At 38.2% G+C, this 18,192-nt stretch overlaps 1 protein-coding gene across 9 annotated transcripts in view; it reads left to right on the top strand.

Annotated features, from left to right (window-relative positions):
* fat3b (FAT atypical cadherin 3b) overlaps positions 1 to 18,192 on the top strand; it is a 73,944-nt gene that overhangs the window by 41,019 nt on the left and 14,733 nt on the right. For 6 of the 9 annotated variants that reach the window (XR_013647600.1, XM_078931109.1, XM_023962741.2 and 3 more), the window contains 18 exons: positions 54 to 250; positions 1,850 to 2,003; positions 2,106 to 2,339; positions 2,544 to 2,722; positions 3,573 to 3,786; positions 3,905 to 4,119; positions 4,317 to 4,454; positions 5,065 to 5,208; positions 5,283 to 5,480; positions 5,716 to 5,993; positions 6,075 to 6,622; positions 6,774 to 6,902; positions 7,031 to 7,188; positions 7,334 to 7,865; positions 8,049 to 8,202; positions 9,505 to 9,652; positions 13,846 to 14,262; positions 15,543 to 15,801. Coding sequence is in view for 8 of the 9 variants with exons in the window: in XM_078931109.1 (XP_078787235.1) it covers positions 54 to 250; positions 1,850 to 2,003; positions 2,106 to 2,339; positions 2,544 to 2,722; positions 3,573 to 3,786; positions 3,905 to 4,119; positions 4,317 to 4,454; positions 5,065 to 5,208; positions 5,283 to 5,480; positions 5,716 to 5,993; positions 6,075 to 6,622; positions 6,774 to 6,902; positions 7,031 to 7,188; positions 7,334 to 7,865; positions 8,049 to 8,202; positions 9,505 to 9,652; positions 13,846 to 14,262; positions 15,543 to 15,801 (4,296 nt within the window). In the remaining variant the exon portion in view is untranslated. Of the gene's footprint in view, positions 1 to 53; positions 251 to 1,849; positions 2,004 to 2,105; positions 2,340 to 2,543; positions 2,723 to 3,572; positions 3,787 to 3,904; positions 4,120 to 4,316; positions 4,455 to 5,064; positions 5,209 to 5,282; positions 5,481 to 5,715; positions 5,994 to 6,074; positions 6,623 to 6,773; positions 6,903 to 7,030; positions 7,189 to 7,333; positions 7,866 to 8,048; positions 8,203 to 9,504; positions 9,653 to 13,845; positions 14,263 to 15,542; positions 15,802 to 18,192 lie in introns of those variants that run through there. The other 3 variants (XM_023962742.2, XM_023962743.2, XM_078931112.1) reach the window with 3 other exon arrangements.

Genomic DNA, 18,192 nt, shown 5'->3' on the forward strand with positions numbered 1-18,192 from the left:
TTTTCTTGCCCCCTTTCCTCATCTTCCTCTGTGGTTTGTCTTCTTTTGTCTAGGTGGAAATCAGCGGGGTGTGTTTGCTCTGGCCCTTGTTCAGGGGGAGTGGAAAGTGTATGTCAGTGGACTGCTGGATCGTGAGCAGCAAGACTATTATCTGCTCAATATCACAGCCAGCGATGGGCTGTATGTGGCTCACACCGCTGTGGAGGTTACAGTGATGGATGCCAATGACAACAGCCCCATATGCAAACAAGTAAGGGAAGAAGACATGAAGAGGTGGTGCATTTTAATACGTCTTCCTTTGACCACATTAATTAAAAAAATAAAATTAAATAAATGTATTTGGTCAGAACAGATTTATGAAATTGTGGATAAGAAATTAACAATTAAATACTTTATATATATATATATATATATATAGTTAAGATGTAATAAAATAATCACTGCGAAAGTTCTGAAATTGTTCGATTATGTCATTTAATCCCATCATATTCTGTTATAAAACATGTTGATTTTTTTCAAATAACATTTAGGCCTTATCTACAAAGGAACATTTTATAATAATTGAAATCTGCATATTTATGACATGGTGAGAAAAGTAAAGTCTAGACCCCAATATCAGAAGCAGGTTTTGTTGAGTTAAAATATTGATTCAGTGTTCCATCGTGAATTACTCTACAAACATTAATTATTTCCTACAAATTGCTTCAAGACTATATTTCATAGAACATAACTCAGATGTAGTGTGACGGTAAAAGCCTCTAAAAGTGGATTAAGCGGGACTCATCCCGAAATAATATACAAAAAATGTTAATATGAACATTTGATTTACTGTAGCTTAATAATCACATTTACTTCATTTTTTTACTTTAATAAAAATAGCTTAATTTTGAAGAATAAAGCTTTGCATCTATTCAAATTAAAAGTTCTTTTCGTTTAGGTATTCCTTTATTTTGAAACTTTTAAGGGTTTCTATATCCCTTGTGCTATCTTAGATGACCCCACCCTTACATTGACATGGTCTCCCTACCATGACAAAGGTGGAAAGATTTCATGTAATCCATGGACACCAGTGAAGATCACAAATCATTGAAGAAAAAAGGTTCAGAGCACTGTCTAGTGGGTCTAGATGACCCAACTCCCAACGTTAAAGTGCCTAGGATAGCACAAAGGTTAAAAATTACCTGTACACTACCATACATGGTAACTGTATTTGGTACAGTACTTTTAGATTTATGACAAATTTTTCATAAAATTTAGGGCAACAGAAATAAAGTTTTATTTGCCTTATATTTCTTTTTTAAGTTCAAGCGAAAGGACCATAAACCTCAAAACACACAAAAAAGCTTGCAGTATAGCGCTCCGTCATTTACCTTTTTTTAAATTTAAACCACAGCGGTTCAGGTGGATATAGTTAAGGATTATTGGCTGTCTGGCAAGATATATGATCATCTTAAAAAAAGATTTAATCATAACATTACTTGACAGAATGAAAAAACGTATAAAGCGAAGCTGTCAGATGTTCTTCCTTGTCTTTACTTTGATCAACTTGTCAAATCATGAACCATGATTATACATTAGGCATTTGCCTTCACGTCTACATCAAGCCACAGGGAAATCTAAGGTAACGATCTGACAAGCAATCCAACCTGCGAAGATGTTAATTTGATGTGTCAAATGAGATGCATCATATCAAAGTAGTTCAGTCGCACCGGAATTATGTGAAAAGATATGGATAATTGTCACATTTTGAACATAATTAGGGTATTCAGGTTCTTTTTTGTCTAATTTTTCAGTACATTTCTATTGTAAGCCTAAATGCTTAGTTTGTTTGTCATATGTTTAAATGCAGGCAGTCTATAGTGCCTCTTTTCCGGAAGACATTCTCACCAACAAGGGCATCCTTACAGTGAGTGCAACAGATGCCGACTCAGGCTCCAGCGCTGAAATCCAGTACTCGTTGTTTGGCATTGGAGTGGAAGATTTCTATATGGATGCAAACACTGGTACCTTAAATTAGTCTTTCAAAGTTAAAATAAATAGAATAAAACTAAATTAATTTAGCTATCAGAAAATTCCCAGTGTAACTTGTGTCTTTTTGTCCAAAGGCGAGTTGCGCACTGCCACTGTAATGGATCGTGAATTGGTACCCACCTATAATCTCATTGCCCAGGCAACTGATGGAGGAGGGCTGTTCTGCAGATCTGACATTTCTCTCAAAGTGTTGGATGTGAATGACAATGCCCCTTTGTTCTCATCTACCCATTACCTGGCAAGTGTTTATGAGAACGCTGCCCCCAAGGCTTTGCTTACCAGGCTGCAAGCCACTGACCCTGATGAGGGTAAGCTGCTGTGATATTAAACTGGCATGTGGGGTTATTATGTGAGCCAAAGTTTCATTTTATGCGTTTTAACATACAATGAAAACAAAATAGAGACAGTGTCTCACCAGTCAGTTGGTTTTTAAGCTACACATTTACAAAGGTGAGCCTAAAGCATTTAAAAAGAAACAGCCATAAATCAATTTTATACATTTTCCTGCACAGGCCTGAACCGAACAGTGGTCTATTCTCTTGTGGACTCGTTCAATGGATTCTTCTCAATTGATTCCTTATCTGGAGTAGTTATTTTGGAAAAATCCCTGGACAGAGAAAGCCAAGAGTCCTACCGAATTCGTGCCCAGGCTACTGACAGAGTTGGACAGCAGGGGGCGATGTCTTCCCAGGTTGGTGAAGGATTTTGCCTGCTTTCATATTGTTTGTACCTCACCACTGGCAGCCTTGAAACGGTGATAATATCATGAATATTTGCAGGGATTAGTTCTTTCATAAAACACTGACACTATAGAAAAATAAGTGAGCAGATTGCTGTAGTATTTTGTAACTAATTTACATCTCAAAACTACTATAAAATACAGAAAGGATATATATGTACTTTACTAACTTAGACCAAAAAAATAAAAAAGCTTTATTTCATAGAATAATACTGAGTTCTAACCAGCAAAAGACACTGCTGTATTTTAGCTTTTGTGAAAAAAATCATTTTTGATTGTAGATTTTTTTAATGTATATTTTTTTCAGCTTTTTAAGAGTTTTAATCTTTCTGAATCTTTAATCCCCAACGTGACAGACTCACTACCTTATTTGGAAATGTGTATATTCTTTTCTGTTTAAAAGCACAACAATCATTGAATAAAATGAAAGTTTATAAAAATGTCTGGTCACTGATTTTATATTTCAACTTTCGTTAGTGTTAGCTTCACAAACTTTTAACTTTTTTTTTATTTTTAATTGATTTTTTTTCTATATTTAGTTTAACAAACTAAATGTTTGAAGGTGTAATCAATGATCAAACAAATTGATGTAAATTTTAAATGAACAAGAAAGATGTTTTTAACCTAATGATGGGGTAGTTCCACAAAAGGAAAAGCTAGATAAACGATACACAGATTTTGCCAAAAGTCTAATAAATTGCTATATTTTCATAACTTTTAACTTCAACTCTGACAGATAAAACCTCCACAAAACAAATGACTTCATGTGTCACAGCCTGTCTACGTTCTGGGTCTTCCTCAGGTTGATTTGACGATTTTGGTGCTGGATGTGAATGACAATGCCCCAGTTTTCCAGAAGAGGGACTACGCTGTCACAATCCCAGAAGATGTAGCTGTGGGGACAGAGGTACTCCGCGTGTTGGCGACGAGCGCTGACATCGGTCCAAATGCAGAGATCACGTACACCATTCGGTCAGGCAATGAATTGGGGAAGTTTATCATCAACAGAAAACTGGGTGAGAAGATATTTCCTATGTCGCCCTGCTCACATTGTCATAGTCTTTATTAGAAGAATAACTTAAGAAATCTTGAACCCAGAATGCCCTGAATAAATACATTTTTATGTGCATATAGGTTCAATATCTGTAGCCGATGACTTGGACTTTGAGGTTTGTAAGGACTACTACATCACTGTTGAGGCGTGGGACAGTGGGAACCCTCCTCTTAGTACAGCCACCATGGTTGTCATTGAACTGATGGATGTCAACGACAACGCCCCCACCTTTGATCAGGATGTTTACAATGTGCTTATCAGCGAGGATGCATCTGTTGGACAGACAGTTACAAGGGTAACTTTCAATTGATTTTCCATCTTTTTTGCCTGATGCCTTGGTCACATGCACCTGTATGGGGGTTGACCCACATGGGTGCTACAGGTTTTTGGGTTGTCCAGGCCTGTGTCAACCCATCAGGAGCAGTTGTGACTAAAGTATAAGCTTTTTATTTGATTTCCTCTTTTGCCTTTTGTGTTTGTTTTGTCATTTAGGTTTCTGCAGAAGATCTAGACAGCCAGGTGAATGGGCGAATAACCTACTCCATTCTGAAAGGCGATCGGAGCAATCACTTCTGGATTGATCCTGTTACAGGACTGCTTAAAGTCAATAAAAAGCTTGATAGAGAGCTTGTAAGCATACTTTCAGTTTGCAATATCCCATGAAAGTTGCATTTTACTTTTCTAATTTGTTAGCACCAAAAATAAGATATTATTTTAAGAGATATGCTACATTCACAGTGGTCTTGGCGACATGTGTTCTAACAACCACTTTCAATGAAAAGTCTATGCAAACGCATGTATACGCATGTATACGCATACAAGTTTTTAAAACAGTTTTTAGGCTCTACGTACAAAACGTTTTTCAGTGGACGCGCATTAAAAGCCAAACCAGTTGAACTTTGATCAGTCAAGGACTCTAATATGGTAGTTAAGTATGGGTGGCATCCCTTTTAATTCACGGAAATGCCAATTGTTTGAAAATTGACCATGGAGGAGAAATTATTAATTGTCTTTTTTGCCTGGCTGGAATTAAATGACACAAAGTCCAAATTTGCACCACTTTGACATTTCGGACCAAACCCTCTTCCAACTTTCGGTGGTACGTGCACTAATATTGGATAGCGACAGTCCAGTGTAAACACCATGGGCTGAACGGGTGCCGCATGCCAGGTGTGAATGTAGCATAACACCCCACAATGGTCCCATACCATGCTTATTTAGTATTTTTTATGCCATCTAGGTATCCATGTACACTTTGTCAGTGCAAGCCTTCGACAGTGGTTCTCCTGCCATGTCCACCAGAGTCACGGTTAACATCGACATCTCAGACGTCAACGACAACCCCCCTGTTTTTGCTCCACCTAATTCCACAGCTGTCATACAGGTACATGCCTGTTTGTGTTTGCACACTCAAAGTGTTTGCTTTTCTGCCTCATCCTTTTTTCTCTCTACCTCCAGCTTAATCAGGTTGCTGGTACCGAACTGTTGAAATTGTCAGTCAGTGATAAAGACTCCCCCAGAAACGGCGCTCCCTTTGTGTTTCGCATTGCGTCGGGAAATGAAGGAAGTTATTTTGCTTTGGATCAAACTGGTACTCTGAAGGCCAACCGTTTGTTTGGCCCTGAAGCCCCAAGAGAATTTACCCTGGAAATCCAGGTGAAGGATGCCATTTATTTATATGGTCATTTATTTATGCATTTACTTCTATCAAAGCAGATATACTTGGTACTGAGTAAACACAATCCATACATGTGTGCAATGAAGAAAAAGCAAAGAGAGGTTCTTAGTTATCTAAAAATTTACCATTTTAACCCAAACCTGTCTTATTTTCTTGATCCTGCTCATTCGCCAACTTTTCTTTGACATTTTTTTTTTTTTGTTGCCATTTTAGGCAAGTGACTCTGGTAGGCCAAGTCTTACCTCATCCTCCTGGGTCTCTCTGAGAGTTATGGGGAACAGTCAGTACAAGCCCACCGTCTCCCCTCTGGAAATCTTCATTGTCATGTTGACAGATACCTTTCCGGGCGGCACCGTCGGTCAGATCTACGCAGCCGACCGTGATCCCAGTGATGTTTTGTTGTTTACCCAGAAGCCGCTGCCTAAGAGCATGTTTAGGATCAACAGACAGGATGGAAGCATTGTAGCTTTGGCTGGACTGGAACCAGGAAGGTACACACATGCAAGAACCAAAACACACAAATATAAGAGTTCTGATTTAAAAATGTAACACTTTTGCTTGTCATTTCCTAGATACCAGATGAACGCAACAGTGAGCGATGGTCGTTTTGCTGTGATAGCTGACCTGTCAATCCTGGTCGAACAAGTAACAGATGAACTTCTGCGTAACGCTGTGACCTTACGCTTCAGCTCCCTCTCCCCAAAGGAATTACTTGGTAGCCACCTGAACCAAATCAAATCAACATTACGAAGACTAGCTGGCGGGAAATGGTCTCCAGGGCAACAAGATCCTTTGCACATAATCAGTGTGCAGCCAGTGATGGGGACGTCAGATGTCGACTTAGTTCTGGCTATGGAGAGGCCAGAGGCATCAGGAGGTGGACGGATTGGGGTTTTTTATTCAAAGGAAGAGTTATCAGCGAAGCTGGAGCAGGCTGCAGCAAAGGGTCAGATTGGAGGAGCTGTGGTGGGCAGCACTTGTTCTGGAAAGCTGAATTGTGGCGACAAGGTGTGTGACATCACAGTAGTGATGGAGGGAGGCTCCCTTGTTACTTACAGCACAGAGAGAGTCAGCTTGGTGTCACCGAGGTTCAGCCGTACAGAGACCTGCATTTGTCCCGGTGAGCACAGCAGTCATGCCTCCACACTAAATCCAGACAAACTACAGCTTATTATGTCACTGTGCCTTCATATTGAAATTCATTTAATGAATGTCCAAAATTCCTGATGATGTTCTCCTAATTATGCACCTCCCTCTTCTTAAAACATGAGGGATGTGCCCCATTCCTGTGGAGCTTTGTGAAGGTCAGTCTTGTCCGGCTGACATGCAGTGTGTCCGCGCTGGTCCTACAGCGCCATCTGTCTGCCAATGTCTACCCGAGCGACTAGATGAGTGTGCAGGTATAATTTGAAAATCCTTTTTATTCGGATCAGTCATTCCTACTTGTTCCAGGTGGATGAGTGGATAAGCATTCATTTGAAGCTGAAACCTTTTGAACTGTGTGTGTTTGTGTGTTGTGACGGAGTAGGCCAAACCTCTCTGAGTTTTTCTGGAAACAGCTACATCAAGTACAGAGTGACAGAGAGAGGTCAGAGTGGAGAGATGAGGCTCGGCCTGAGAATCAGGACTCTTCAGAGAAGAGGAGTCATTATGTTCACGCGTGTTAACCCCTGCACCATGCTCAAGGTAAATTAGAAGTTGACTGCACTTCCACAGCACTTTTCCCCCCCGAGAAGCACTTAGTTTATGCCGGTTTGAGTGTAAAAGGAAAAATGTAAATACTCCAAAAAAGAAAAACAGAGAATTAATTCTTTTTACTTCTTTTCTGCAGATTGAAGGGGGTCGACTCTGGTTTCAGCTAGACTGTGACAACACTCTAGGCATTATGGGTATCTCTGACAGACCGATAAATGATGGCCTTTGGCATTCAGTTGCTTTGGAACTGATGACAAACTATACCCTTCTGTCACTGGATGACAGTTATGTGGAGCGCCGCAGAGCCGCTCGAGCTCCTGTCAGTCTTTGGCCTCTGGCATCAGACCCGTCCTTTTTCTTTGGGGCCCAAGTAAGGCCAGTGAACGGGCAAGGCGAGAGGACCAGCATGAGGCCAGGAGGAAACAACGGAATGCCAAGACTCGGAGACCGTGGAGCAAGGGGCCCTCAGAGAGCACAGGATGGCTTCCAAGGATGCCTGGGCTCACTGATGCTGAACGGTAATGAGCTGCCACTCCAGAATAAAAGGAGCCGTTACGCTGAGATAGCTGGGCTTAGCGAGGTCAAGTTGGGCTGCATGCTTTATCCAGATCCGTGCGTCAGCCGGCCCTGCCTCAATGGAGCTCTCTGCAGCAGCCTGCCTTCAGGAGGTCTGTGAATCTGCACACACTCACACTTGTCATTGGTCACATAATGTTTTCTAAAGCAGGATTGAGTATTAATAGTCACTACATTTGAAGATTTATGTCAATAAATTTGCTTCACATGCATTTTTTTGTCCTTTAAATTACTCAAAATTATTTTTTTAAATAGTTTAAATCTCTTCCCAACAGGTTTCATGTGTAGTTGCAGTGGTGGTTTCACTGGGGAACTGTGTGAAGTGGAAATGACATCTTGCATGCCAAACCCATGCCAGAATGGTGGAGATTGTACATCTGTGGCCAACGCTTTCCTCTGTGGCTGTCCAAGAGGACTCCAGGGAGTTATGTAAGATAGAACAGCCTAATAGCACATAAATGCATGCCTTAGAAGCTGATTGAAGTAATGCTGTTAGAGAGGAGTATTTGCTATTTAAGCATCTCATTGTTAAACATATTTTGGTTTAAATACAGTCACTCTACAACGCAGAGCAGATTTGTATCTTTGGCCTGCTATTATTCAAAGCAAATTGGAGGTTTTGATTCAACACTTAATTTAAAAAAAATATATATATAATCAGCCTCTAGTTCCTTTTCTTAATTACATCTCAGGAATGTCTTTGAAATAACCTCTGTGTTCATTTCGTTGTTCTCTAGATTTACCACAAGAGGGCAGTTTTCTCTCAAAGAAAACACCTGTTTTTGTTTTCATGAGTGCTACAAACCTGTGAAAAAGCTTTTTACTGGAAAATAAAACAATTTTACTGCATATAATTATTGTATTAATTATTTTGTATAGCAATATAGTGAAAACATAGCAAAAAAAAAACAGATGCCACCACAATCAACCTCTTTTTTTGTTTCATTGTGCAGACCTTAAATAACTGCTAAAATATCTATCTAGGTATCTAGGAAATTTTTTATTTTTATATTTTATTTTGATATATTATATAATTTTGTTTTTTAAACATAACTAAAAATATACAAATAAAAAAAAAAGCTGATTTTTTTGCTAACATTTTAAAAGCTTATGGTCCAAGTTGAAAACTTCAATAAGGCTATTGAATATTAAATATTAAAAATATTTATGAGAAGATGCAACTGGTCAGCGCTTTGACGCTTTGAAAAATAAACTTTGTAAACTTCATGACTCAGCTGACTTTTTAAGTTAAAGAGAAAAGCTTCACATCGTTATACAATGAGGCTTCTTCCGCTTTTTACTTCCGTCTCACTAACTTTTTGCGAAGTGTTTAGAAAAATCCCATCAAGGAAAAAAATTGAAAAGAAGAAGTCCAAGTGTTTCTTTTCTTGCTTTCACAGCTGGATATAGTCTTTGATACAAGAAGCTTAGATGAGTTCATGCGCTCACTGTGTAAAACTTTATTTCTGATGCTGTTATACATTTTTCTTACTTCTTTTAGAGTATGTGTGTGTCTATACCAGGGTGTTTTTTTCAACAAATGCAGATGATGGAGAATTAAAAAAAAGATCTGCTGATTAAACACAAGAAGCATTTTTTTTCAGAGGTTGACCTTCAAACAATTTATTTTCTTTTCATCTTCTCAGCCCATTGCCATGCCTTTATCTCTTATTCTTCTTCCTTTTACTTTCAAATTCTCTTCACTTGTCTCCGCTGTCTTCACCTCCACAGATGTGACGAGGATGTAAATGAGTGTGACCGGGGCGATTGTGAAAATGGGGGAGAGTGCATTAACACATTTGGATCGTTCTATTGTAACTGCTCGGAAGGATACGAGGGTCAGCTCTGTGACGATGACACCCTCGATGATGACACTCAGGTATAGTATTAACTGTGCGTGTTTGAATAAATCCAAAAAGAGAATTATCCTTTAGCTTGCACCTAATTAGACTTTGCATGCACTGAAGCTGCTCAGAACTTTTGGGTAAGCATGGGCCTCCTGGAAGGCTTTTTCACCAGCTTAGTATCCTCATCCACGCATTCGATGAATGAAAGTGTAGTAATGGGTAAATCACAGTTTCCATTTGAAGTTGTCACGCTTGTGCCTTTTATTATGCACTACACTATATACCTTACACTGCGGTTTTCAGGCCGTTTTAAGTTTCCACCCTTCTGTTGGAAGTGTCAGACTGATCTTAAATGCATCCAGGAAATATATTTTTCCTTTATCGCTCAGGTGCTTAGAGTTTTAATGGCAAAAGAAACACATTTTTTGTTCTTTGGATTGGATTGAATTGCAATAATGGCTATTTACTTGTATAAAAGAAATTTCCCTTAGTCTTAACAACTTTTGATACATGATACCCTCAAGTCCTGTTGGGAATTATATTGCAAATGTACAGATTTGCTCTTCATTTATGGCCATTACAGAACCAGAGTCATCCATTTCTAGTAGGGAGCCTCAATGCAATGGAGCTTTCTGGTCTTTCAATAAATGTTTTTTTTAAATGACCTGGATTAATCATCATTAGATTCTAGTATTTGTTTTTCTTTAAAATATAGATTTAAAAAAAGAAAAAAAATACTTTAAATGCCATCTGATCCCACTGTTTTATGTTTACAGACACAGTCCAATGACAATCGTGTTTTTGGTGTTTTTAACATGTTCTTGTAGCATTTTTATTAAGATGGAGGACAAAAAGAAAGAATTCATATTAAAAGTGCATTTATGAATATTTATTTATTCCAATGAATCAGGAGCAGATGAAAGAATGCCATTGGAAAAAGCTTGTAGATGTGATGTAGAAGATGTAACGGCATGACACAAGCTCCCTGCTCCGCTCCATTCTTTTGAGTCCACTTGTAGACAACTAGATCCATGTACATCTTTGTTTTCTTCATTCGAGCTGGTATTCTAATAGACTAAAAACGTTCTTTTAAGGTTGTTGTTGAACTTTCTCCCACAATTCTATTTAGCCTTAGTAACTTCAATTCTGATAATAGCCGGAATGGTTTTGCGTGTGTTATGTCAACAAGTGTTTTTTTTCTTTTTTTTTGCAAATGCAGCTTAGAATCTTTTTAAAAGCCCAAACAATGCAACAATGCCTGTCATGTAACTCAGTGTAGCTTTGTTTGCAGTAAGGTTCAACAAGTCGAGAATGTGGGGGAGGAGTACGCAATTATGTTTAAATCAAAATTATTTTTCAGTGTGTAACTTAATGTGCAAAGGCGTGATGAGGTTTAGCCCTCCTAACCTAAAAAACCACAAAAGATTTAATGCTAAGTTCACCCAATGCATGTTCAAGTGGCCACTTGCGATAAAAATCAAAACAAATCAAATTCATGCATGACGTCTGTGGTTTTTGGTCTGTTTTTGGGCTCTACGTACAAAACACACATCCATGGAACATGGATTGCAAACTAAACCAGATTGAAGTTTGACCAATCAGAGACTCAGATTTGGTAATGATGTATGGATGATGTCCCTTTTTAATTCACAGAAGTGCCAACCATTTGAAAATTTATCATGGAGGATAAATTAGTGATCGTAGAGTGTGCCCGGCCTAAGTTATATCAAACCAACTCTTTAATATAATGGCAAAGAGCTGTAAAATAAAAAGGTCTCAAGTAAGATTTGCGAGTTTTGCACCGACAGGTTGTACCAAGCCTCTTCCAACTGTAGGTGCGGCGGACATGTAGTAGTATTGGGTAGGGAGAGTCCGGTGTAAATGTACCATCAGGGTCAACCCCCACACGAGTGCATGTTACTAAGGCTTTAATTAGTTGTCCTACATCATTTTTTTGTGATCAAGAAAATACCTCTTCAACAGTTTTTGTTTTCCAAAAGTAAAAACTTCAAAAAACATGGATTGCATTTTTGTTGTTGTTTTATTTTTGCTTTTGGCATTGCTGTCTAATCCATTGTTTTGTTTTAAGAATCGCCTCTTTTTTTATGTGACCTCGAAGCAGTCTGAAATAAAAGTTAAATCACTTAAAAATAATGTGCTTCTGTTGTTTTTTAAAGAAACATTAAAGGGTCTTTTAGCACTTTAGTAGTTTTATTCAGGAATAGCTGTTGTTTTTGAAGTCCCAGAAAAGATTTATCGACCGCTGGTTAAGACGTTGCATGTCTTGTCTGTAAACGTGTGCTCTTGGCTCAAAGCTTTTCTTCCCTTTTAGAATGATGAAGACTGTGTTTTTTGATCCTTGAGATGTAGTGCAGAAATGTTGAACACAATCTGAACTCAGGAGTCCATGAAAAGTTCTCTGACCTTGGTTTGGCTTTTAGTCAGACTCGCACCATAAACTGTCAGGATCTGTATTAATAGGTGTCTGGCTTTTGTAATTGTTCTTAATACATCATTTTATTGCAGGTGGGGGGTTTTCGTCAAGCAGTAGAATGACAGACCACTGATAGCAGCGTTTGTGCTTTATACTTATGTAAATTCAATATTCCAGTCTTCTATTTTGAATAGATTTATATGACTGCAAAAACCTGCATTTGCTTTGCCATTGTGGAGTTTTGTGCAGATGCTGATGATTTTTCTAAAACATTTCAAAAACTTCAAAAGAGAGAGAAAAAAAATCACAGTACGTTGTGTACTTTGACTACAAACTCAGTTCATGCTGCACATTAGAAAAAAGGTACTTTCATTGTTCCCTGGATAACTGAAAAGCGAGAAGCAAAAACAGTGCTCACCGTGCATTGCTTTTGAAAACCAACAACGTATGGTAACTTTGTTCTTTTAAAGGTCTCTTTTGATGACAATAGAAGAAAAAAAAGAAAAAAGCTTGACTTATTGACTGAAGCTCATTTGTGACTATTATGACTTTGATCATTTCCTGCACCCATGCAAGACTACAAGTAAAACAATTTTAAAAGGAACAAGTTCTATCATCAAGGGATTTCTGACCACCGCCTTTTCAACATGCAATGCATTTATTTATACTAACCACAATATTTCTAGCTGCTTGGGCAGCTGGACTGTATCATGCACCTTGCATACATATTAAGTATTAGTCTCAAATCGCTACCTGACTAAATTGAAAGGTATGGCTTCTAACTTCACAGACTGAGAGCGAGAACCTATTTGAATCTTGACACTAGTTATGTTTATTAATGCCAAGAAATTTGGATTTTTTTCAGGAAGTTGCATATATATAGTTTTTTTTCAGCACAAATGGTGAAAATCTCCAAACCTTGTGCTCTTGCCTATGTAGTACTGTTTGGCATCAAAGCTAATCTTTAGATAGGAAAAATGTCTAGTTGGATCATGTTGTTCTTTAGTGATAAGAAGCACATAAACAATTGTGCATGGAAATGTAAAAAAATTGAAAGTATTGCAAAATTCTTTATCTATAATATACAATATATTTCCTTTATTGTAATTTACTTTCCTTTGTTTTTTTCTAATCTGTTTTCATTTAACAGCAGTTAAAAAAAATTAATTCCAACTCTGCTTAACGTTTATATGCCAAAGTAATTTCTCTGGCAGCGTCGGAAGACCTTTCTAATAGGACTTTAGAGATCGTTCTGGTTTTCTGGCACTGCGGGAAAGTTGGCTCATGTGCTGCTTTAGGTTTCCAAGGTCTGTTTTAGAAGACAGCCAACATAACGTGCTCTATTTGTACATCTGTGTCTCCCTCCTGCATCACTCGGATGGAAAGCTGTTTGATCCAGTGGATGGACCATGGATTTATCTGTTGTCTGTGTCTGATGTTTTCTGGATGTTTTCTTAAATGCAAAACAGAAACTACTTCCTAAAATTTTTGAATTAGTAAACTTGTGTTTCATTGTGCTCTCACCATTTAAATGTGGTCCAAGTAATAGAAATTTGCAGACATTTGACATGAGTCAAATGTCTGCAAATTGTAAGATGTTAGTGGGCTTGTTTTGCACATATAATTACATAGTTAGAGATTTTTAAAAATATATTTAACATTTTCTGCCTTTAAGACTCAAGACAGTTTGATTGTTGAAATTAATGCATTTAGCATATAGAGTTTGCGCATTCTTGCAAAATAATACTGATTTCTTGTTTATTTTCTGATTTTTCTTTTCATGCTGCACAGGCTGAGCCACTGTCTTACATCGGACCAGGAGAGATAATTGGCATTGGAGTCCTTGCCTTTGTCATCATTTTGCTTCTCATCCTTTTCGTCGCCTTCAGGAAGAAAATCAAATTCAGGAAAGAGTCCGACCCATGCCCACAAACCCATGCTATAACCAGCATATCAGCTGTTTCTACAGAAACCAGATACATGTTGCGTAAAACTGGAATCGGGGTGGAGGGGATTGAGTTTAAAGCTGTGCGCGTGTCAGACTCACCGGGGACCACAAGCACGTATGGAGAGGTGGGGAGCAGTACTGGGGGCCCTCCCCAGGTCGTGGTGCGCCCAAATGCCCATTCCGCCCTCCCTGGAGTGGCCAGCAACCACGGAGTGACCACTTCAGACGGTGACAGGACTGCCTGCAGTGAAGGCATTCAGGTGTGCAAAAGCTGCCATAAACTCTGTATTTGATGGGATTTTTTTTTTAAGAGCTTGGTATTCGGGAAGTTAAAAAAAAATCAATACATCTGTTCTTTTTTTTTTTTTCTTTTTTCGCATGGCTGGGTGAATTTCCAGTCTCCTAATTTACAATTTAAATGAAATGGTTCTACATCAGACATCCTCTAAATACCAACATGAATGCTCTATTATGAAGCCAGCGTAATAAAAATCCCCAAGCAATTTACAATTTTGCATCCATCCATCCATTTTCTTAACCTACTGTATCTCCTTTGGGGTCACAGGGTTGCCAGAGCCTAACCTGGCTACCTTCAGGTGAATGACAGGTCGCCACCCTTCAGCAGGGCCACAAAAGCACATTTTTAAGTCATATCAATATTTATGTTTGAACAGCATTTCCTTAAGCCCTTCAGTTTTCTTCCACAATCCTGCACCTTCTAAATCTTGCATGCAAGCATTGTGCACATCAGTGATAGAAACAAAGAAGTGCATATGAGGTAAAGAAAAATGTAAGGCATTTATAAAGAAAGACATGGAAGGGAAAAGCAATTTTTAATCTAGAAACATCTTGAATAAATGTTTTTAATTATTCCCCATGAGGCTAATGTTTATCTTTTAAATCTAATTAGATACTCCCATGTCAATGAGTAGTGCTTGAAAACCAACTCTGATCAACATCGTGTTTTTGGGTTTTTTCTTGTGGCTTTTTTCTGATAATGGACTTAGATTAAGGAAATTCAGCTTAAAATTACATTTCTTATTTTTTTATATTCAAATTGTGAGGAATCAGGACCACACCAAAAATGCAGTAGGAAGAACAGCTCATTTGTGACACAGAAAATACAATGGCAGGGGCACAAGCTCCCTGCTCTGCTCCATTCTGATGCATCCACTTACAGACAAATGGATCCATGTAGATCTTTGTTTTCCTCTTCTGAGCTGGTATCTGGTTCAAAGCTACATAGAGCTCATGAGGACTAAACAAGGATGTGACTGAAAAACAACTCTCATAGAGCTAAATAAAGCAACTATTTAGCACCCATAAAGATATTTTTTAAACACTCTACTACTGCTGCTTTAGTGCTTGACTCCTTTGGGAGTGATTCTAAGACAATTGCTGAAACATATGGAAATGGCTTCACAGGGCACTTTACTCTACTAATAATTCTTTCTCACCTAAGGCTTTCTTGTTGGAATTTAAAGTAAAAGCTGTACTCACATGTAACCTCAAATCATTTTCATATTTTTTTCTGTCTCAGCAGATGAGCAGTTTCCTCCCAGATAAGTCTGGCGTTCGAGGCGTGGCCAACAGAAGGGGTATCGCAGTGTGCAGCGTAGCACCCAATCTCCCCTCTTCGTCCTCACATCACTCAGAGCACAGTCCGCCCCACAAAGTGTCCTGGGAGGGAAAAGAAAGCAGGGAGAAAGAACTGGAGAGGCTAAGAAATGAAAGAGAGGAGGAGTGGGGACAGAGAGCTTTTGAGCTGGCCAGAACCCACAGGGACGACAGTCCACAGGGTAAGACTGCAGCACTGTGTGCACAGATGCACGCACACAGAAGCGTGGGGTTCATAACCTGAACAGAAATGCCAAAGGGTATGCAGGTCTCACTCACTGTCTTACCAACCAACTGCCGTCTACACTGAAAGAGCTTCTTTTACAGTGATTTATGCCTTTTGATCACACAGATCAAAGAAAACATTGTGGATCATTCAAGTTAAAACAGGGATTTCTGTTTTTCAAATATCTTTCATTTGTGTTTGCGTGAGCTATAATAGTATAACTTTCAGTTAAGCTTTTTCAAATTGTCTGTTCAGTCATATCGGATGATCTCATGTTTTTCTGTTCAAGTGGTCAAAGTAATCAGCCAGAACTGATGCCTTATGTTCTTGTCCTACTTTTACTCATAAAAGTTAAGTCAAAATCAAAGCAGCTTCCGCACAAAAACACTCAACTTTCTTTCAGGTTTTTGACAATTTTTTAGGCTTCAGGTGCCTTTTGTGTACAGCCGGCTGCGCGGTGCAGGAAACCAGCAAGGAATTGTTGTCAGATTTATCCGCTTCAGTATGAGATTAAGCTGCCAACGCCGTCAACAACAAATCCATGGTTCAGTTTGTTCTACGTCAATAAAACAATCACGCAGCATTTAAGTGCCAAAGGTAGACATCAGGTATTTTCATTGTTTGTCCGGCCAATTGTTTAAATAATACATCTTCCTGTGGAAACTTCCTACTAGTTAGTCATTGATTTGTTCCTGTGGGAATCAGAAAATGGTTATTTTGTTGGTCTACTCTGCTGATGGGTGTCTAGAGTGAAAAAGAAAGATTAATGAAACTCTAGGGATCAAAATTCCGATTGTAATCAGTTAATACAACTTTTTATTCATTCATAAGAAAACTGTTTTTGACAACCCAATTTTTTTGTTCAATAACAGTTTTGTGTAAATCTATAATATTTACTGCTACAGTGCGAGGACACAAGTCATGAGGTACGGTCTAAAAATAATGTTCACACCGCCCTCTGCAACGCGCGTTCAAGCGACCACTTTCAATGAAAAGTCTATGTGAAGGAGCGTTTTGGGCGTGCGCGCTCAAAACCCTTGCAGTCACGTGTTGTTACACAAATTTCTACGACTGTTTTTGGGCTCGACGTAGAAAGCGCACGCCCATTAAATTAATCCAATGATCAGGGACACAGATTTGCTAGGGACGTATTGGTAGTGTCCTTTTTAATTCCCAGAAGTACCGACCGTTTGAAAATTCTACAACACCAAGTTTTTCATATATCGGATTAAAGCTGTGAAAGAGAATGCCTGGAGCAGAACCCGACGGTGTGAACACAGCTAAAGAACATCTTTTTAGCATGTTCCTGAAACGTGTGTTTAACTTAGCATTAGACATGAACAAAATATCTTGGTTGTTTTACTACCTTTTCTTAAAAAAAAATAGAAATCATACATAAAATAAAACAAAAAAAAGATATTTTATATAATGGTACAAAATATGTATTTAGGCATTAAATGTTGAGGCAACTGTGGACATCAAACAGAGTACATGACAGAGTAAGTTTTCTTGATGGAAGCTAGTTTGAAAGCCACAGCCATCCCTGTTAAAATTAAACAGAAAGCAATTTATGAAAAAAAAAAAAAAAAACGAGTTAGAAATTAGAACTGAACCAGTGAGGCTTGAGGCTGTTAACAAGAAAAAAACAAAAAAATAAAGAAGGAATAAAAATTGGAAAGATTGAAATGAAACAAATTGGGTAACTTTTGGATATTAGTTATAGTAATTGAATGTGTTTTTCTGCAATAAGTTGTAGAATTTTATATCTGGGCATTAAATCCTTGTTTATGTATTAATTAATGCATCAATACAATTGATTTAAAAGTTTGTACCTTACAGACATGGTGTAGTTATAGGCAAGGTAATGTCACACATACATGAATAAACAGGAAAAACAAAAAATCATGAAAGATAGAGGAGGTAAGAGTCCTGTTTTCAGAAAGCTTAATTATTTGTGGTGTCTTACTGCCTGCATCTTGAATCAAAGGAGTAGCTACTCCGCTGCCTGTCTTGTTTAGTTTGACTGATGGTGCTGTCTTACTGCTCAAATTCCCAAAGGAGCATTTCGCTGGCTCCATAAACATTGAAGCATGACCATGTAACTTGGGTGTAGAAAGGTGAGGTTGATTTCCAGGCATCATTCTGCCCTTCATGGACACTGAATTTTAGAATGGGATTGTTTAGGAGTATCCTTTCTTGCTAAACATAATGTAAATGGTTTAGTAATATTAAATAGAATAGATAAAATCAGAATATAAAAGTAACAAACTATGTTTTCAGTTATTTTTATTCTAAAAATTAAAAAAAAGTGAACTATTCTTTAAAAGCAGACTTATCAGGTACCGTT

This window comes from Oryzias latipes, chromosome 14 (genome assembly GCF_053564925.1).
Source record: "Oryzias latipes strain Hd-rR chromosome 14, Olatipes_Hd-rR_3.1".
NCBI lineage: Eukaryota > Metazoa > Chordata > Actinopteri > Beloniformes > Adrianichthyidae > Oryzias > Oryzias latipes.